This window comes from Bactrocera neohumeralis, chromosome 6, assembly GCF_024586455.1.
Source record: "Bactrocera neohumeralis isolate Rockhampton chromosome 6, APGP_CSIRO_Bneo_wtdbg2-racon-allhic-juicebox.fasta_v2, whole genome shotgun sequence".
Taxonomy (NCBI): Eukaryota; Metazoa; Arthropoda; class Insecta; order Diptera; family Tephritidae; genus Bactrocera; species Bactrocera neohumeralis.
In genome coordinates, this window is record NC_065923.1 from 18,069,660 (window position 1) to 18,091,824 (window position 22,165).

Genomic DNA, 22,165 nt, shown 5'->3' on the forward strand with positions numbered 1-22,165 from the left:
GTGTGTGTCTGTAGGAGGGAGTATGTGTGAATATGTACTTAGCGGAATGAGTGGATGTTAGCTGGTTGCGGAGTGTACGTGTATAAGTTTAGACTGTTTTGGAAAAAAAAGAGTAACTAGTATGGAAAGTAGTTATATTTTAAGTAATACGCTATTATGCATTATATTATATGCATATAATGTAACTACTCTTGAAATTTGTTACGTTGTAACTAGTTAGAAAGTAGTTTGAAGATTTTTATAGAGATTTTAGAAGAAAACACGTTAAAACACTGTAATATAACCATAGAGTGGAAGTGGTTTGGAACCAGTTACTTTGTAACTAGTCGGCTATTGAAATGTAATTGAAAAATGTTTAGTAGTAATTTTAGAAGCAGACGCTTTGGTTTGCTGTTTTATATCTCTTTTGTGACAAATACTATTTCATACCGTTTAGAAGTAGTTATGCAACTACATAGTTACTTCGAACTAACGCAAGCCAATTACCTTCGTTTGCTTTAGAGACTTTCTTGAAACTAGTTAATTTGTTACCTTCAACTATTTTTTACTTAATAACGAACTAGTTACGAAACTAGTTACTTTGGACCAGTTGAATTTTTCACTATTTAAAAAGATAAATGACTCGTTTTTCATAGTAAAGCAATTAAGCATGATATTTCACCGGTCTTAGAACAACACTAAACAACTGGTTCCATCATATGGGTACTGAAAGTATGTATTTTCAGTGCTTAAGTAAATTATTAGGGAAGTTTTTAATTTTTTTGTGTACGTTTCAAAACTTCAAAGTACTATAACCAGCAGTTAAAGGAAAGTAGGGATTTCAGTTTCACATGTGTAAAGTAAGCAGCTAAGTATGTAAGTCAATAGGCCCGCAGGCACGTAAGTACATAGGTAAAAACAATGTACACAAATTTGTAAATATGTAACACATAATTACGCAGAAATATAAAAATATCCAAACTTAAGTACGCACGTAATTACGTACATAAGTCCCTTAGCAAGTACTTAAGTCCATAAATATGTTTGCACGTCCACTTGCTAATAACACTTGCCTATAATGATAATGCTAATTTAAATTAACATTCTCTCGCATCCCTTACACGCACACACACACATACACATAAACACGCATACGAACAAGCACTTAACGGTATTGATGTTAATAATTTAATGGAAAAAACTTCTCCCTTGCTGCTTTTGCGTTTTAATTTCGGTTTCGTTTAAAAATTTCGTTGCTTTTTTATTGCTTTTGTTGTTTTTGTAGTTGATTATTGCATTGCGGTGCTGTTTACTACCTAATTATGTATGTATGTATATTAATAAATATTTATTAATGACTATTAAAATTTCAAATTGCTTTAGTTGCTAAGAATTGTAAAAAGTTTCTTCTCCTGTGCTGCTTCCTCTTCTTATGGCCTAATTCGTTGTTTGCGAAACGTTGCTCTCGGTTTAACGGCAAAATGTTGGTTATTCGTTGCTTTTGTAAATCACGTTTGCGTTTTTACTTATAAGTACGTATGTATGTATGTATGTGAGTGCTTTATGAGATTTATATTTTTTTTGTTGTGGGTACTGGGATGGTTCGTGCTTAAGAGTGACTTAGTTGACTTTTTGTGTGTGGAATTTGTTATGAATGTTTGAATGTGTCAAATGTTTAATTATATTGTTATTATTTTTTAATATTAAAATTAAAAAAAAAAAATATTTCGAAAAATTTTGAATATTTATGTAAATTTTTTTTAAGTTTTTAATTTAATCTAAACTAATCTTTAATCTTTAATCTAAAAAAATTTAATCTTTTCAAATTGTGGAAAATTTTCAATTTTATTGAATTAAATTTTAAAATTTTTTAAATTTTTTTTTAAATTTTTCAAAACTTGATTTTTTAATATTTTTAATTAAATGGTAATTTTTTGAATATTTTTTTTTATTAAAAACACATTCTTTAAATTTTTTTAATATGACTGAACTTCTTTTAATCTTTAATTTTTTAAATGAATCTGTTATTTTAAAATCACTTTCTTTAAGAACGTTTTTTATAAAGAAAAAATTATCTTCGCTTTTATTGCTTGTTTGTGTATGTTTTTCCATATGTGTCTACATATGTATATAAATATACATGTATGTATATTCTAAACATTTTTGTTTGTATGTATGCGAGTGTGTGTTCTTGGCATTTTGTATGTGTGTTTGTTGTTGTGATTTGTTTCTGTTTGCAATTGCTGCGCTGTTTGCTGTTGAGTTCACTTAAATTTATTTTTGCAATGGTTGCTGTTGTTGTTGTGAGGGTTTTACTACTACTTTATAAATAAATAAATTAGTCGTTTTATTGTATTAGCTAAAGACTAGCTTAATACTGCTCTAACGGTATATATTTTGCTTATATTTTACTTCTAATATTCTGCTTCTTCTTCTAGTTTTACGCTATTAAATTTGTATATATTTATGTATTTATATGCATTTATCGAGTATTCTTATATAGTTGTGGACGTTTTTGTGATGTTTCGTGTGTTCAGCGTGTGTTCAATTGTACAAATATACACTAAGCATAAAGGAAATGATTGAAAACAAATTTAATTATAAAAAAAATTGAATAATTTTAAAAAACATTAATTATTTAAAAAAATATATATTAAAAAAAAATAACTATTTAAATTACTAAAAAAATTATTTTTTTTTTAATTTTTTTTAAATTTAAATTTTAATTTTTCAAAATTTTATTTTTAATATTTTTGTTTATTATAATTTTTGTTAAATATTTTTTGTTTTTAACTTGGTTAAAATTTAAATTTTTAATAAATTAATTTTATTGAACAATTTTAAATTATTTTTTATAAATAATTATATTAATAAATATAATCAGTTTAATTCAAAATTTCTATTAATTTAATTTTTAGAACTAATTAATTTTTCTTTTAATTAATTAATTTTTTTTAATTTTTAATCTAAGTCAGTTTAAAAACTTTAAATTTTTTTTTTCAAATAATTAAGTCAATTTAATTTTTTTAAGTAAATTAATTACTTTTGCGTAATTTTTTTAAGTTGAATTTTAAATAAAAAAAATTGTTTCCTTAAAAAAATATTAATTAAAAAATCTTAAATTTTTATAATTTCTTTTATAATCTTTTGTTATTTTTTTAAATTTTACACAAAATTACGTATTAATTTTTTAGTTTTCACAAAAATAAATAATTTTTATACTAATCATACTGTCACTGGTAATTTCTGTCCCACTTAGGGGTTAATATACACTGGTTCAAACAACAAAGCTTTGTTCACGCGTCAATAAATTGCGCGCACACACACACTTACACACAATATGCGTGTATGTAGCGTGCGCTTTGGTATGCTTGCAACAAAACCGTAACTTTTGCACTTCAACTACGTTAAAAGTTATCCACTCGTTAACTACCTGCTTGCGCTTAAATATTACTTACAATTGCACCAAAGGGCCACTTAACGCTGCTTACTCTGCTGACTGTTTGCTCAGCCGAACACTCCACTGCGCGCTGCGTGCCAGCAAGTGCATGTTGATTTTAGCCAACGAAAGGCGCCTCCACCTTCACCAGGGCGCCGACAGCCAATGAAGTTGCCGCCGCCGTCGCCGGCATTGGTATCGTCAACGCGCTGATGCTGCCAATCTTCACCGCCGACGGCGTTGGCGACGAGCAGATGAAGCGTCGCTGCTGCTGTAGTTGTTCCTGCTGTTGTGCCGTTGGCGTTAGCGGATAGTCTTCGACGGATGGTGATGGTGAGACCATATCATTGCTCAAGTCACTATCGAACTGCATGTCCGCCTCGTCCTTGAGGCATGCCGACTCGAGATGCTTGTTGAGGTACGACTTGAGCGCGAATGTCTTGTGACAGCGTTTACACTCGAAATTCTTATCGATCGAATGCGTTTGCATGTGTGCACGCAAATTGGAACGGTCCGCAAAGGCTTTGCCACAATGCGCACAGCCGTAGGGCTTCTCACCAGTGTGCGAGCGTAGATGGCCCTGCAGCAGCCAAGGGCGCGAGAAGAGCTTGCCGCAGACATCGCAGCTGTGTGATAGCTTGTGCGTGAGCAAGTGCATGGCGAGCGCGGGCATCGAAACGTACGCCTTGCCGCAGGTGTGACACTTTTTGGCCGATTGCGAGTCGAGCGAGCGATGTGTCTGCTTGTGACGCGAGAGATTACTCGATGTGGCATACTGCTTGCCACATTCGGTGCATGTGTACTTGGCGCGCTGCTGATCTTGCTGCACCACAGCCGCCGGGTCCACCACGTGCTTGCGCTTCGAACGACCGTCGCTAACAAAGAAGGCTTCGTAGGTGTAGGCGACCGTTTTGTTGGCGCCATTCGCCGATGTTGGCAACTGTAGTGCCGTTAGTTGATTTGTGGTATTGCTGTTCTCATTCTGCACGCTGCTTGCTGGCGAACTCGGCTGTCGATCGCTATCGCTGGCACTCAAAACACTGTGCAGCGAGGCCGTGCTTCTGGGGCGCTGTTCATTGGCGACACAGGCGGCGGCCGCCAGATCCGCAATGGATGCGCCCGTGTGTTGTATGCTCGCTGCTGCAGCGGCAGCTGCCTCCTGCTGCTGTTGTAGCTGTATCGCGTGTGTGATGTGATGTAACGGATGTTGCTGGTGATGTAACTGTTGGTGTGTCGTAGGCGGCGGCACCGCTGTCTGTTGCAGCTGCAGCGGTTGCGGCTGTTGCAGTTGATGTGGTTGTATTGGCGGATGGAAGGCTGTGGAAGCACTCAAATCGAGTATGGCGTGTGCGGCATGCAGATCCTCTTCCGCTGGTATGCGCAAACTCTCGTAGGACGTGCGCAAACGCTCGACGCTCGGCCTGTCGTCCAGCGAGTATGGACGGTAGATGTCTTTCTTTTTGGGTGGCAGCGACAGCGCCGCGCCAGTGCTGGTGAAACACATTGCCAACGATTTATTGCGCAATACGTTGGACTCGCTAGTTACTTGGTTGTTGTTGTTGCTGTTTTGGTGTTGTTGTGCATGCTCATCGCTTGGCGCTTCGGTTTTGATGCGTATCATGGGCGGACTAAGGCGTTCACTGCTGTGACTACTGCTACTACTGCTGCTGCTGCTGCTGCTGTTGTTGTTGTGGCTTTGGCTGCTGGACGCTGTCAACGCGCTGCTGTGACTCGTTGGCGATGCTGAAGGCGAGGAGGCGGTCGAAGGCGGCGGCGTGTGCACAAATGACGAATACGGATGTGCGTGCGGTAGCGTTGGTAGGCTATGATGTCCAGTGGCGCCAGCAGCAGCAGCTGCAGCCGCCGCCGCCGCCGCTGCCGCAACGGCATTTGTAATTACAGTAACTTCACCATTTTCCATTCGTGGCAGGTACGCTGTGTAGTGCATGGGCGAAGCTTCATGGCCGAAACCTGTAAATGCACATAAAGCGAAAGAGAGTGTAAGTAAATGTGAGTGAGAGTGAGCTGGCGATAGTTATGCGGTTCATGCAAAGGAGTGCGTTGAGTAAAGGGAATTTTTAATTTTACTCTTGTTGGCCATAAAATCAATAAAAACCCCGAAATGGGCGAATGCAGTAAATTCGGAAAATCTGCACGCCAAGTGCGGAGATAGACAGCGCAGTCAACCGACACAGCGACACCCAGGGCAGCACTAAGGCGCAATGTGCATGTAGTACCTATGTGTGTGTGTTGTTGGAAATTTTGGCAAAATGCCAAATATATCTACTTTAGTTAGCAGCAACATGCTTGCAACACAGTGTTGCTCTGCGCCGTGGAGTAATAGTTTTCGTTGCTGTCGGGCGCAAGTGTGCGGAGAATATATACAAATGTGTTCATATATGTATGTATGTGTGTTTGTGCTAGAATTTTGAATTATCTACGTGTAATGTTATTTAAACAGCTCGGCAGGCTCACATAAATGTATAATGAAAAATTATTGATTTTAGTTGGGCGCTGAAATGATTAAAATTATTAATATGTCAGGCAAGCGCTTGGAGTTTAGAGAGATAGTCGAGTAAAAACAACTAACTTTTAAAATTTTTAGATTTAAAAATAAAAAAAAATTCAAATATAGGTATATTTTTTATTTTCAAATGCTTTAAGCTCCAACATGTTTATGAACTTAGAAACGGCGATTGTTGAAAATTTTTGAAAAACAAGTGCAACTTTTTCCAAAATATAAAAATAAATTATGGAAACGTGTATATATCGTCGCCTAAAATGCAAAATAACGTAACAGCACCACTCATATTGAAACAAAATTTGAGTTTTGGTTATAAAATGATTATGTATCAGTTATGTATCGGTTATGTATTGGTTATATATGAGAGCGGGAGCTTAAAATTTTATGAAAAATGTATGTGACATAAAAAACTCAATCTCGATTTCTATTTTTGAGGATACGTAGTTTTGCATTTCAGGTGACGTTATGTAAATCTTTTTACTATGAATCCCAATAATGCCAAAATGTAGGCAACAAAAAATGAATATGAATTTAAATGGAAATTTTCAAACAATTTTGAAAAACAAATGTCTTTATTTTCAAATTATAAAAATTAAAATGGAAATGCATTCATGTGTATAAATTTTATCTCGAAATTCTACAAACGCTGAAATGCAGGCAACACAAAATTGTATATGAATGTAGAAGTGGATTTTGCTTGAAAAATATGGAAAATGAGATGAAATAATTTTCATAAATTAGACATATGCTAGAGGTTTAGTATTATCTACTTGAGAATTTTTAATTTGGTTTCAAAAAGTGGAAAACCAAAAATGTATCAATATAATTTATCAAAATTATTGATTTATCAATCAATTTATCATGCAAACTATTCCACTATAGAGAAAATTATCACATTAGATTAAACTTATTACTTCAATTATAGAATGCCTTATTTGAGGTAAATTTTTATGGTTAAATAAAAATTAAAAATTATTGCCTACATTTAGGAGATCTAAGAATTTCGAAGAAAAAATTAATTTTGAAAAGTTTTAATGTTAATTAAAAAATTAAAAAAAAAATTTATCAATAAAATTTATCTGTAAAATTAAATATGTCTATATAAGTGGCTCCATATGAAGACGAACAGTATTAAACTCCCTTTTAACCACATCAAAACTATTCCAAAATAGGGAAAATTATTACATTAGACCATGCATGTTCCTTCAATTACAGATACCTTATTTTTTTAGATCCATACAAATCCAATTAACACGAAATTTTTGAAGAATCTAGGAAGCTAATGTGACATAAAAGTTAATAGACATATTTATACTTTCTGCAGTGGAAACAAGGACTTGAAAAGCCGAAAAAAAATTTATATGAGCAAAAGTCTTCTTTGGAACTTTGAATTAAGAGGTCTGTAAGACTAGATCTGTTATGAATATGGTCAGTTTAGCTAGGGTTGCGCTAAGTCGTATAGAGATGGAGAGGATGCTACCACATATAATGACCTTAAAATTACTAAGCGTTAAAGCCGTTATATTTTCAAAACTATGCCTATTTTCAAAAAATATTATTTATAAGACTGGTTCTGATACGGTTATGGTGCGATTAATCAGATTTACCTTCAATAAGGTTTTATATTAAACAGTAAACTTAAACTTATTAAGCAGTAAAATCGTTATTTTTTCAAAACTAAGTTTATTTTCAAAAAATATTATATTTACTTTTTTATATTTAAACAAAAAATTTTACTGATTTACAATACAGTCTTTAATACAGGGTAGATAATTCTCGAAAACAAAAAATAATTAAAATTGTACCGTTTTTTATAGCACAATGAAAGCTATTGGAAAGGAGAGACAAAATAAGAATGACATCAAAAACGATTCACGAGCTTTCTGAAGTCGGAAAGGAAAAGGAAAGGAAGGTAGAGGTTGGTTGAATTTTTAAGAGCTAAAAACGGTTTGTCCCGGTTTCCGGCAAAACTAAGAACTCTATGGAAAAAAGTTATATGACAAATTTATATATTATAAATAATGCATTCAATACAAGTATATTAGCAGTAATAACGTAAAAATGTATCCTTACGTTATATAAGAATTGCAACTGCTGTTCAAGCCCCTTAACCTCACATACTCTCCCTCCTAGCGAAACTATCGCGCGGCACTTGTGGTCAGCGTAATTGCCGCCGCGTGGCATTCGAGAGATAGCGAAGCCGCCTAAGCAATCACATGACAAGTAGCACGATATATATCTTTGCATTTGTATATTTGTGTGCAACCGGCAATGCAACATCAAAATAAAAGCATAAAACTATAAAAAGGCCATACAAACGCCTAACCCTACTTTTTGCTCATATGAATTGCCAGCCACGCGCACCGCATAAGCAGTCATTGCTGCCACATAGCGCATAGCGATTTGCGGCGTTGCATGGCAAACTAATAAAATATGTAGCAATAACGGTACTATATCAGCAAGGATGCTACGGGCCGCCAGATATGCGATTTGCCACGGCCACGGCGACGCGGCAGCCTTAATGCGCCGTAACAACATAAAGTACATCCTGATTTTCATTTGTGAAAAATGGCTTTGGGAGCGCCACACACATGAACACACACACAGCCGCTTGGAAATTTATTTGCGCGCGCTTTAAAGCGCCGTTAGGCAAATATTCGATGGCCAGACATTAGTCGTCGCCTACAAACGACTGACAGCCTACAGTTAGATATGTGTTACGCTGTTGATTGCGCCGCGCTGTGCGGATGTACAGCCGACAGGACACTGCGGCGCTGCTGGGAGACGTTGTTGCAAGCTAATACGCGAGCCGAGGCGGGTGTGAAAAATATGTTAGAAAAGTATGTGTGTGCATGAATGTCAGCCAGCCAGCCTACAAAGTGTAAAAGTTTATATTTTTCTGCACATATAAGCATTTGTAAAAATTTGTGTGTGTGTATGCGCTAGAGTGTCTGTATAAACTTTAATTAAGCAACTGCAGGGTTGTTATGAAGATTTATGCAAGTGACATGTGTCACATTCTGGGTCAACATGCGATGCGCATAACTCATGACAGGCTTAAAATTAAATATTTCAGCAGCAGCGCAACAAATGCGACAGCCCGACAGACATACACACACATACATACATACATGCATATGTCTGTTGGCAACTGTATACTTGTAGCTACAACTGCAAATGCATGCTGGCGCGCCTGTGTGTGTGTCTGTGTGGCTGGGCGGAGAAAATATTAGCAACAGGGTTGCACGCCTAAAAGTATGCACTAAAAATTCTCTATGTGTTTTTATATGCATGTTCATGCATTTTGAGTAGTTTTGTGTAAGTGAATACTAACACAGGCACACGTGCACGTAGACACACACACCCATGTGCATATGTACATATGTATGTGCTGTAGGAATGTGTGCTTGTACAATAGCTGAAGCAACAACAACAATTACTGTCTGGCTTGCCATCCGGTTGTTGCATTTATCGCATGCATTGCAACATTGTGGCGATGGCAGCAAATTTAAAAGCAAAGTAATGAAAAAATAGCGATAAAATTGCAAAAAAATACTATGCATAATGCTTTGCTTGTGTTTGGTTTGCATTTTAAAGATTCTGATGAGGGTTTTTCGCATAGAACAAGAAGAAATTTTAACTTTACGGCACCCATGCTATAATACCCTACACAGCTGATTTTCTTATAGCATGGAAAGATAAAGAAATCTTTATCTTGATTTGGAGCGGTCAGTTAATATGGCAGTTATATCTTAAAGTGGTTCGATCTGAAAAATTTTCCCACATAGTATAGCATTGCTTTAGAAAATTGTTCATGCCAAATTGTATGCAGATAACTAGTTAAACAAAAAAGTTTCTCATACAAGGACTTTAGTTTGATAGACCAGTTTGTATGGCAGCTATATGCTAGAGTGATCCGATCTAAACAATATGTTCAAATGTTATGCCGCTGCTTTCAACAATAGTCTGTGGCAAATTTTGGAAAGATATCTTATCAAATAAAAAAGTTTTCCTTACATGAGCTTGATTTTGGCTAGGCAGTTTGTATGGCAGCTATATGCTATAGTGGTTCGACATCGATGATTCCGACAAATAAGCTACTTTTTGTGCAGAAAAGAACACTTTCAAAATTTCAGAACGATATCTCAAAAATTTGAAGGTTGTTTTGTGTTGTTTGTAATAAAGGTACAGCCTCCTTTTTTCCATTTTGCCACTCAGTTCCTAATTAAACGCTTTTCGGAATCTTGGAATCCAATTTTTAAGCTTCATGATAACAAATTAGTGGATCCAATTTCTGCAAATAACTTCATAGGTCTATTAGAACCCGATATTAAAAAAAATATTACTATTTCGTTCCATTCGTTGCATATATATTATTTTTGGAGCCTGCGAGGGAGGACGCTTTATCAATATTTTACTCAAGAGAGCATTCCTAGCACTCAAATATCATATTCTACTTCTCATTTTAGAACCTTCCAGCATTACTTTTATGAGTCTTTGAAATAGCTTCCCAACTTTTAAATGATCCCAAAAGCTTAATCAGTCTAGATAACTCACAATTTTGCTTCCAAAATCATTACTACTTAGGTGTGTTGTTTAATTTTTTGAGCTTCACTTGGGTTCTAGAGCTAAATATCTACTTTTTATTTTTTGGAGTTTACTATTTTGAGGTTAACATACTTATGAGACTTAAAAAATGTTCCCTTACACAAACCAAATATTCTTGTTCCAAAATTTTTTATTTCCAATCAACAATAAAGCGTTTGCCTTATTTGGATCACCAAACCTCAGCTTCGGATTCGAGACCTTTACCAACTAATATACCGTCACTTGATTCTAGAAAGTCGAGGCCCGCTCACAAAACATCTATCAGGTGTGATTTTGGCACAATCGACCAACCAAAACTGATTTCGAGTTAGTTCTCATGCCAAAATATCCCTTAAAAAGAAAGTCGACTTAATCAAAAATTTAAACCTTTTTGTAACAAAAGTCAAATTGTTTCTATATTAAAATTACCGTTACACGCATATATATTTATGACATTGGTCGTCACTCTGACTGAAATATGAATACATATGACTTCATCTAAATAAAATTCACACACTTGAAAAACCAACTGAAGGCCAAAGTGGAGTGGCAAAGGCATACGGAACGCCGCAGGCAGTCTGTCTGCGCGCAAAAAATTCGCAAGCTATGTCATACAAAGATGCACACACACATACATACATACATACTGTATGGATACACGACCAGCTGAGCTACAGCGGGACAGCTGACTGCCTTAGCGTTACCAAAACAGCAAACAAAAAGGAAAAAAATATGCTGAAGATCAAAAGTGTAAGAAAAAAATAATAAAATGTTGAAAGGCAACGACTGAAAACGCAACAACAATGGCAAAAAAAGGCCAAACAAAGTGAAATAGTTTTAAGTTGCAAGCATAAGGGACGCCGAAACTCACACGGCAGAACACAAATTCAAAGCGGAAGCTGGTAATAGGATAAAGTAAAGAACCGGCCACGTCAAGCCACACCGAAGCACACCAAGCGTAGGCAGCGCAGCTCGGCTCAGCTGGCGCACTTGGACGCAGCGCAACGCGGCATGCCACTTGAAAGTTCACGATACAGCCAACCCTTCTGTTTTGAGAGCGCGTCTCCTTCCAAACCTTTTTATGACGCAAATCCTGACAGTGCAACAGAAGGCGGTCGCCGTCTGCCGTTTGCTGGCTGCCACAGCCACAGCGCAGCAGACGCGCGCTGATCTCCTCTCTATCCCCTTTAGTTACTAGCTACCAGCCAACCTACTCTAAATGCTGCGACCCTTAAACTTGCGCTGCGAATTTTATTTTCAACGCAGCCGGCAGCTGTTGTTGTTGCCGCCGCTGCTGCGTGTCGCTGCCACCCTGCTTACAACAGCGCGGCCACTTGCTGGCTGTCTCGTTTTGTGTTTTGCTCTTTTGTTTCACCAGTTGATTTGTCGACGGATTATTTCGCTCAAATACACAATTCAATGTTTGAACGATTTCGTTGGAAAATTTCTCGTAGGGGGAAAATTTAGCAGCCAACAACAAATAGTACAAGAGAAAAACGCCGAGAAAAGCAATAAAATGTGCAGAAACATGTTTTTTCAATTTGCCAGAAAATGTTGAAATTTGTCAAACGATTAGCTTGAAGCTGGTGCACCAACTTGGCAACTTGATTGGAGGCTTTAAGACGGTAAGACGTTGGCAACAACAACTACAAGTGCTTGAATACCATTATAGCAGGAATTAAGGGAGAAAAATAACAAAGTAAATATATTCATTGAGAGATGAAAGTTGGTTACATGTGTTCTTGCGTTGCGGGTTGAAACTTAAATTGAACGAAGAAAATTTGCAACATAATTTTAAAATTTTATTTTTTTTTATTTTCAAGGAAAAGAATTTTAAAATATTTTTTATTTAATTTTTTATATTGTGCATTACGCGATGAAATTTTATTTTCAAGAAGAAAATTTATATAAATCTTAATATCTTTTTTTTTGAATTAATAGGGCAAACAAATTTTCAAAAATTTGTATTCTTCCAAATATTTTTTTTTTAACTGAAATATATTATTTGGAAATTTTTTTTTTCACAATAATTTTTATTATTATTTTAAATTACTAAATTTAATTATCATGAAAAAAATAATTTAGAAATGGTTTATCTTTACTTTTGTAAAAGAATTTTCTAAAACTTATTTTTTTTAATATTTAAATAAGTTAAAAATTTAACAAAATACTTTGAGGATTCCAATTTCGTTAATTTTAATTAATTAAAGAAATATTGGTTAATGCAATAAATTTAAAAAAAATTTTAGAATTCAGATTTCAATAATTTTGAAAAGTAAAACAAATTTAAGTTAATGAAAAAAATTTTGGAAAATTTTTCAGAACTCAAGTATAAAAATTTTAAGCTTATTAAATTAATTTATGAAATTTTTGTAAACTCAAATTTAAGTTTTAAAAAAAATTTTGAAAAATTTTCTAAGTTAAAACTATTTTTATAAATATTTCTTTTGTTATACGCAATTAGCTGTATATATGTATGTATTATATATTTTATGATGAAAAATTCATAAATATTCAATAAGAAAGTATTATAAATTCAAACATGTATATTCCGGAAAAAATTCTTCAAATTATTTTTTCACGGTTTAATTGAAAAATAATTCTAATTGGCATACAAAAGTTGTGAATAAATATAATTTCATATATATTCTGAAAAACAATAGATTTTTAATCAAGAATCAGCAAGATTTCTGTTTTCCAAAATCGAGTTGAAAATTATGAATTATTATTATGAAGACATGTGTATTGCAAGTTTCTAATATATTTCTTTTGATATATATTATTTTCGTTTGTTTAATAATATTTAGCTGAAATAATTTGTGTTAATTTTGAATTTTTGAGTTGGAGTTTCTTTGAATAAGTTTTTGAAAATATAATTTTTGTTTGAAAATAATATATTTTTATTTCCTAATATTATTTCCGGTTACGAACAGAAAAAAATATTTTTTTAATTATAATTTCTAAATATAAAAAAATTCCTTATTATTTAACAATTTTCATTTTTAATAAAAAAACTTTTTTTTAATTTTTTTATATTTTTTGAGATTTTTTACTCTAATTTTCCAAAAAAAATTCAAAAAATATTATAATCGGACTACAATCCAATATCATATGAAAATAAAAAAATAATAATAGCCATTTTAGTTACAAAATTGAATAAATGTTTTTAATTACTATTTTTTATGCTTAAAACATATTAAATTTCTCAAAAAGAATAGTAAAAAATCATTTACAAATTTTCATATTTTTCAACATAAATTTTTTTATTTTTAAACCAAGTTATAAATTAATATTTTGAAAATATTTTTTTAAACGCAAGTTCAAATAATATTTACTAAAATTTTTTCACGAAATGTTTCCTCAAATATTTCATTTAAATAATAATTGTTTAGTGTTAGGAATTTTACTATATTTTTGATTAAATTTTATAACAATATTTTACATTTCTTCATTAAATTTTGATAACGAAGTATTTTTTGAAAATTTTATTTTGTTTTTTTTTTCATTTTTTTCAATTAATAATTTAAATTTATTTTTAAAAGTTTTTATAATAATATTTAAAATTTTCTGTCGAACATTTCGCAACAAAACTTTTTTTCAAATTCTTAAATTTAATGATTTATTATTTTGTTGCTCAAAAGTGTATGAACTTTAGTTGAAATAAATATATTGCCGCCACAACTAGTTCCCTCCGCCTTGCTGTCTTTGCGACGCAGGATGTGGCAAGCCGCTGCTGCTGCTAAATTCCCCAAGCATATGCATGGCATATAAATATATATACTCATTCAAATGTACTTATGTATATACCCAACAATTGGAGCTAGCCCAAATCCTTAGACAGCAAGTGTTTATAATCAAAAAACATAAGTTGCCAAAACGGAAACGGAAATGCGTGTTTTACTGAGACAGCAAAAATTCAAATGAAAATGAAGCGCCAGCAAAAAAACAGAAGCAAAAACGCGAGTGGAAAATAAAAATCATAAAACAAAACCATGCAACTTGCAGATGGCAATCAGGGTAAGAGAAAATTACCAAAAGTGAATGTTACGAAAAAATTACGAATGTAAATAAGTAACCGGATGGATGGAGAAAATTGTGGGGAAACACTGAATTAAGATTTTTTTATGCATTGCGGAAATTTTGGAAACTAGCGGCAAGTAATTTGCTAGAGAAAACATGCGCTGGAAAATCCAAAGCCTACAAATGCCACAAGTGAGCTAATGAAGCCGCCGTCGGCAATGACAAGCCACAACACCGCCAATAAATTAATTAAAATTGTAAAAAAGTGTACAAATTAAAAGCAACATCTATACAACAATCACATTTTTAAAATTTAACTGTATTTTTTTTACGTAAAGTTACATATTCACACCGTAAACTGCCGCAGCAACTACGCTGCGTACACTCCGCTTCCGCGCCTTAAAGGAAACGCTAAGCGGAAATGACGTAAATATAACCAAAAACACGAAAATTTACTGCCAACTCACGCGCGAGCAACAAACTCTGCGAAACGCCGCAAAAAAAGGATCGCTGCTCAGCGCCGCGCTCTCTGCCGTTTCCCCGCCGCTTCCTGCAGCAAACCAACACAGTTGTTTGCGCGCTCGTTCCCCATTTATTGCACAGCTGCCCCACAGCAGCGCGCCGCGTTAGTGGCAGTGGCGACCATTACAATGACTCGTGAAAGCAGCGCAACAGCGGGGCGTACGAAATCCGGACAGACTTGCTTTAGTGTCTGAGGTTTGTCCATGGGCAGAAGTCAAACGTCTCAAGAGGCGACCAGTTTGAAGTTGCTGCTTGCCCCACGCGCCACTCGCTCCAACAGTTTACTTTGATAACTTGAATTGTTGTTAGCTTGTGTGTGTGTGTGTGTGCGTCAGCAGGGACCAGTTTAACAAGTGGACGCTTGCATTTGTGTATTTCAGTAAATTTTAAGGACTAACAGCGAACGAACTGGTTTTTATTGTATGTACATACATATGTTTTGCGTATTTTTCAGCTTTAAGTCAGCTGTTGGGTACAAAGACTTAAAGGAACCTTTCAGATACGAGTTCCGAGCAAACTCGTGAAAAAAAATTTAAAATTTGAAGAAATGGTAAATACCTCTTATAAGACATGCAAAATTTTTTTTTATATCATATTTCATTATAAAAGCTATAAGGTTGTTTCTATCTCATTTTTTTTTAAGAAAAAAAAATTCGAGTTATCAAAATAGAATTCGAGTTATAAAAGTAGTAAAAGACGGGTATAAAATTTTAAAACTCAATTTCAAAGATTTTTCTCATTTTTAATCAAAGAAAAAATTTTCGAGATTACAAAATAGAATTCTAGAATTTCAAAACTAAATTTCTTAGATTTACTAAAAATTTCCACTATTCGATTATATGCGGATGTTTATTATTTTTTAAACCAATTTCCTAAAATTCTTCAGATCTACATTTTCAAACTTTGAAAATTAGTGCAAACCAACTTCACTTCCCGAAAACTTTACCGGACACTTTAACTGACAGATTTTGTTTCAAAACTCTAACGAGCGATGGTTTTTAGAACACTACACTTTGAGTAAATGACTATAAAATTTTAACCGACATTTAGCAGAAACAATATTGTTGAAATTTACAAACCGCTAGTTATAATTGTGGTTAAGGTATAACTAGATATAATAATATAAAATGTTTGCCAGTTAAAAAACACGATAATAATGTTCCTTAAAATTAAACATTAAAAAACACAATAATCCATATTCTAAGAAAGTCTAACTGAATAACTAACCAAAAATTATTCTTAACTGAACACTCTTCAGTCTAAAAGTTTTTAAGAAAGAGTTCCCTAAAAACAATTTTTTGACTAACAGAATTAAGATGTGATAAGAACGATAAAAATACTAAAAATATATATTTCTAAAATATCCTAGAAATGTGTAACTGACTAACTACGCCTAAAAATTTTTTATAAAAGATTCCAAAGAACAATTTTTAGCTAACAGAGTTAAAAATGTTTGGGGAATTAAAAAAATAATAAATCAGTTTTATTTTGGTACAAATTTGAAGTGACTAAAGTAAACAATTTTAGAATTTTTTAAATAATCAGTTAACCTGAAGTTAAGGTTAACTTTATCCGACAGATTCTCTTAATTAGACGAAGGCGAAACGCCTAACGAAATGCGGTAAAAAGTGTACGATTTATCGTTATTATAAGCTTGCTAACCATTGGTTAAACTGCGGATTAGTACCTAACCGCAAGTTAGTTTACTGTTTAAACTGCTGGTTAACACTTAACTGCAAGCTTTTACACTAATAAAACCGACGGCTAGCACTTAACCGAAGGTTAGTTCGCTGATTAAACTGCTGGTTAATACTTAAACGCAAGCTAGTTGATCGATTAAACTGCTGGTTAGCAAGCTATTTTTTATTACAGGCTTGCTAGCCTCTGGTTAAACTGCTGGTTAGCGGTTAACCGCTAGTTAGCAAAAAATCAAAATTAAGTAAAATAGGTAGAGTTCTAAAAAAAGAAATGTTCTCTTGTTAAATCATACTAAAACGGGCTATATGTAAATTCAAAAAAAAAAAAAAAACTCAGTAATAATTAGTAAGAAGTTTTTTTTTTTAGTTTGAGTACTGATTATTAAGAATATTCCAAGTGATTTTTGTCGAGATCTTATTTACTGACCATTTGAATAGAAAATTTGGTTACAACCAGTAAAGGAGACAGCATAGTCTGAATTGATACTTTTGCAAGATATTAAATTTAAAGTCGGTTAAACATTAAGGTCGTTGAAATTATATTTTTTAGATATTATTCGGGAACTTAAGTTGAATATTAATTTGATTGGAATAAGGCTATGACTATGCGTATAAATTAGAAAGGATTTTTACTTTTGACTTTTGAAAAATTCGCCAAAAATTGAGGTTAAGAAAACAGGCTGAAATATTTCCAATAGCGTCAGAAGATCACAAGTATATGTGTTTCGGTCTCTACGACTAAACAGCTCAACACCAAATTTACTTTCCTTCTAATAATGTACATACGCATATTTAAAAAAAAATGTACTTTCTTAACAGGGAATTTTAAGGGAACAAGAAAAAATATTTCCGCTAGAAACGGTGTACTTTCCCTTTAACACTGTCTTTTTTTTTTTTCGCTTAAAGAGAACAAATGAAATATTTTCTCTAGAAACGTCTTACTGTAACGCTGTCTTTTTGCTGGTATTTTCGAGACGATCTCTCAAGAACTATTTTTTTAAGTTCAAGAAAACTGGAGAAAACCTTTCGGCAATTGTTTTCATGTAGACTTACCGTTATACAACGCCGTTGCACCGCGCGTTGCTGCCTCTGGTGAATGTGGTGGTGGACTCGGCGCTGTAGCGCCCGCTGTCGGCGACGAGGGACCCCAACACGTAGCCGTAGGTGTGCTACCATTACCGCCAGCCGCTACAGCAGCTGTATTGCATGCAGCCGTTGTTACAACTTTACTGTTATCCTGCAACTCCGTGCCGGCTGTGGCCAAAGCGTGCGCATTATCACCCACTACATCGATCTCCTCATCATCATCGATGGTGGAGCGCCGCGACTTCGACGATCTTCTATTGTACTGCGTTTGTTGCTGTTGCTGCTGTTGTTGCGGACTGGGTGATGCTGCCGCAACGCTGCGTTTGTGCAACAATTCGTGGCGTAAAACGGTCGCTTGCGATTTGTCGCTGTCGTCCGCCACTGCCACGGACGTCGTATTATCCTCGATGCGTTCGAGCCAGGGATAAGCTTTCCATTTCTTCGCCATCAGGCAACGTGGCATGGTAGCGTGGTGGCGGGTGTGATGTTGGTACTAAAGAAAAATTGCTGCTGGCAAATGTTGGCGAACTCAATTGCGGGGGTTTGAGGCGTGAAATTTTTGGTTTTATTTCGATATTATTATTTTTTGTTTTTGGTGTTTTTGCGTGAAATGCAGTAGTTTGCAGTAAAGTGGTTAGATATTTCGTGCGAGCTAAGTGTGTGTTTAGTAAAAGTTGAGCGTTTGGTGCTATTGTTGTTGTTGCGGCAATTGTAAATAAACACTAGACATTGCTTGTGTGGAGTTCTTGAAGAGTTTCAAGCTTCTTTTTTCTTTTTAAATATATTTACATTTACATACGAGTTTAGTATAAGTATATGTTTAAAGTTTGCCCGACGAAATTTTAGAGTTTTGGTCAACTAAGGTTTAAACATTAGATGTTGCTGCAGTTTGTTGCATGCCACTTTTATTTGGTGTTAAAGCGCTGTTTGCGGCACATTTTTGCTGGCAAGCCAAATTGTTCGAGCTGCCACGCTGATGCTGCCATGCGAATTTGTTGTTGTAAATTTCGCGATTTTTTGTTGAAATTTTGTTTAATTTTTATTAATTAAAATTTTTAATTTTTTTAATTAAATTTTTTTAAATTAAATTTCTTTTAGTTTTTTTTTTAATTTTCGTTTAATTTTCAAAATTTTTTCTGCGGTTTTTAAATTTTTTTCTTCAATTTTTTCTAGCAATTTTTAAGCTTTTGCTATTTTACAGTTTCTCAACAACATTTGCTGTTGTCTTTAATGCATAATAATGCCAAATTGCTTTGCTAGTTCGCCTTTTAAAGTTAATTTTTGAAGACATACATATGCATGTATGCTCTGCTATGCTTGTAAATATGTCACGCCTGCCAGGGCGCTTACAAATTTCAACTCCTTGTTGCACTTTGTCGCCCTTGTTTTTGTTGTATTTCAAGCACAACTGCGTGCTGTTGCCATTGATTGCTGTTGTTTATAGTTTTCGCTGGCGTTGTGTTGCACTTGTGTTCTTGTTGTTGCGTTTCGTGTGTGTGTTTTTATGCGTTTTTCGTAAAACTTTTCTTCGACTGCGTATTGATTTTTAATCCGTGATTCAGTTGTCAGCCGCGCGACGTTCTACTTTGCACTTTAGGGCCACCCAATTTGCGGTTGTTTCGTGGCGTGGCGTGGCGTGGCGCTTGTTGGCGTTCTAGTCGAGGCGGTCGCCGGAAAGTATACGAAAGCAAGTAAGTAATTTATAGATTTTGCTTAGCAGTTTTGAGTAGATTCGTAGCAAAATACAATAGTTTTAAACAAATGTCGCGTACAATTCAATATATATGCATGTACCGTTACGCGCACAGCTTTCCAACACAAACACACACACAAATTTGCGTTAACTTTTTTATTTTCAATATTTTTTTAACACTTTTTTACGCTCTTGTATAACTGCGCGCCGTTGTTTTCTTGTTATTATTGTTGTACAAATTTTTTATTGTTGTTAAAAAAAAATTTAGTTAAAAGTTAGAGTTAAGTTTGAGAATTTGTTGTACAAAAAAAATAACAATGCATAGAATTGATTGAGGTGGAAAAAAACTTAAGGATCCGTACAAGAGAATATTATATAAGAGAGAAGAGAAATGCGAACCGAACGTAAGCAACCCTTGGAGGCTTATGAGAACCCGTGGTCAATGTACAGCGGCTTTTATACGTGCCACAACCGCATAGACAATCGTCGGAGCGGAACTCAAACGGTACGCAGTGGCACTGAAACGGCAACGTTAACGTCATGCAAACGCGTTGGCAAGCGAAACTATTCCCAGTCGTTGGGGTGCCAATATGTGCAACCCCTAGCGCGCACAAGTTGCACGCCCGCGGTAGCGAAGGGCAATTGAGCGCCCACAGCGCGCAACAACAGCACAAAAACAATGTGAGGCACGAAACGAAATTGTAATGAAAGACGAGGGAGAGCGCGCTCTGAAACGCTCATAAGGCGCTCTGGCCAGCGTTCGTGCCGCTGAGCTGTTGCTTCACGCGCTATGAACAAAGCAAGGCGCACGAAGCAACAGTGGCACTCGTTGGCAAGAAACGCTTGAATAGAAACACGTTCGTTACACGAACCCAACCAATTGGCACGAAAGGACGAAGAGCGCGCGCTGCGAACGAAACGCACTGGCAACTGAACTGGCGCTTACACACACGGCCAAGATGCAAGTACTCGTATATGCGTGTGTACGCCGCATATTGTGGCAAAGATTGTTGAACATGGCTATAACAGCAACAGCAACAGCTACTAGAGCAACAGCCAAGCGCTGGCGGAAAGAGCAGCTGCCGCTTGCATGTATGTGTGCGCGTTCATGCTTGTGTTTTTTGTGTACATGTGTGTGTGTGGAATTAGGAACAGGAGTTTCGGCCGCGGCAGCAGCAACAGCGCGCCGCGCAACAATCAGGAAGTGGTGTTCCACTCTCATTTGCTTCGTCTACACGTCTACTGCGCTCAACTGTTTCAACCACTGCCTTATTAAATGCAAGTGTGTATGTGTGTGTGTGTCGCCGTGCATGCGTGCGTTGGTGTGTACGCCTGTGGCACATGCCACATGCTTCAGCGATCAACAATGGGTTATTTTTCGATTTGTTGCATTCAGTGTGTCGTGCGGCACAGCTGCGTTCGTGTTGCAGGCTGCCGTGCGGGGAGTGGAGCAGCAACAGCTTAACGGGGAGCACGATATAACAGATGCTGAATGTTTCATTTCCATTCAAATACACACTGCGCGGCGCTACATGTTGTGGGAACACTTGGCGCTTGGAGAAATTCGATATCGAATTTCGAAGTTGGAGCATTTCCGTAGCGACTTGCTTGTTGCATCTGCATATAAATAAGTTTGGCGAGCTTCAACCGCTTACTATTGCTGATTGTGCATAGAGAGTATGCCAATTAAAATAAAGATCACATGTACTCGTACTCAAAGGAAAAAAGTGGAAATTTACCATATTTCGGCTGGGGGATGTTTTGAAAGGATTTCAGTGAAGTCTGGGTTAAAATCTGATTATGTTGAGTAAAATAATCGTATTTCACTTTATTGAGACATATCTTTTAGCGACCGATCTTTAGAGCATAAAATCAATCCGGGGCCAAGGGTATTACATAATGGGTATATGAGGGCTAGAAAAAGGTCTACACCATTCCAACCAATTCTGAGAGTTTTGCCAAAAGCCGCTATTGATAAGAAAACATCTCCACTTAATCATTTTAAATTACCTTATGGTCTAGGAAAAAGTGCGGACCGATTATAGAAATATTTTGTTTAAGAGTTGCCCTGTTGTTCCCTTATCTTTACTGATACTTGAGCTAACAATTCAAAATTTAATTCAATATAGTGAAAGTGAGTGTGCCTTTAGTCTCATTTCGCTCACTTTTATGCATAAAATTTGGTTCAATTCGATCACGTTGATTTCTAGATATGAAAGTTTTTCGATATATTTTAAACATTTTCTTCAATAAAATCGAAAACGCAAACCAGGTGGCTGAAAATGTGAATTGTATTTACGTTAATGCAATTTGGGTTTCGCCGATTCCCTGAAAATATCTGTAAAATTATAGAAATCGTTGAGCCCGTCTGCCATTTAATTACCCTCTCGATTGTCCAGGACTAAGCATTGCACGAATAACCGTTCGGAACTAATTTAATAGGGCTGGCTCCAAAACGGAACTCGCCAAATAAGTTCACGCATAAACAACTCACTTCATGGAGCGAGTTTCCACCTGTGAATCACTGCTAAAAGGCTATAAAGACCATAAATTTCTGAAGCGGATGTTTACTAGTGATGGAAGGAGGGTAACTTATGGAACCGCAATCAAAAACGATC

The 22,165-nt window shown here is 35.3% G+C and overlaps 1 protein-coding gene across 1 annotated transcript; it reads right to left on the reverse strand.

Annotated features, from left to right (window-relative positions):
• Window positions 1–3,166: 3,166 nt before the first annotated feature.
• LOC126763518 (protein roadkill) lies at window positions 3,167–19,955 on the reverse strand. The gene is made up of 2 exons (XM_050481084.1): window positions 17,822–19,955; window positions 3,167–5,389 (listed from the first exon to the last, which is right to left on the reverse strand). The coding sequence occupies exons 1-2, from the start codon at window positions 18,315–18,317 to the stop codon at window positions 3,537–3,539; spliced, it is 2,349 nt and encodes a 782-aa protein (XP_050337041.1). The 5' UTR covers window positions 18,318–19,955; the 3' UTR covers window positions 3,167–3,536.
• Window positions 19,956–22,165: the final 2,210 nt, after the last annotated feature.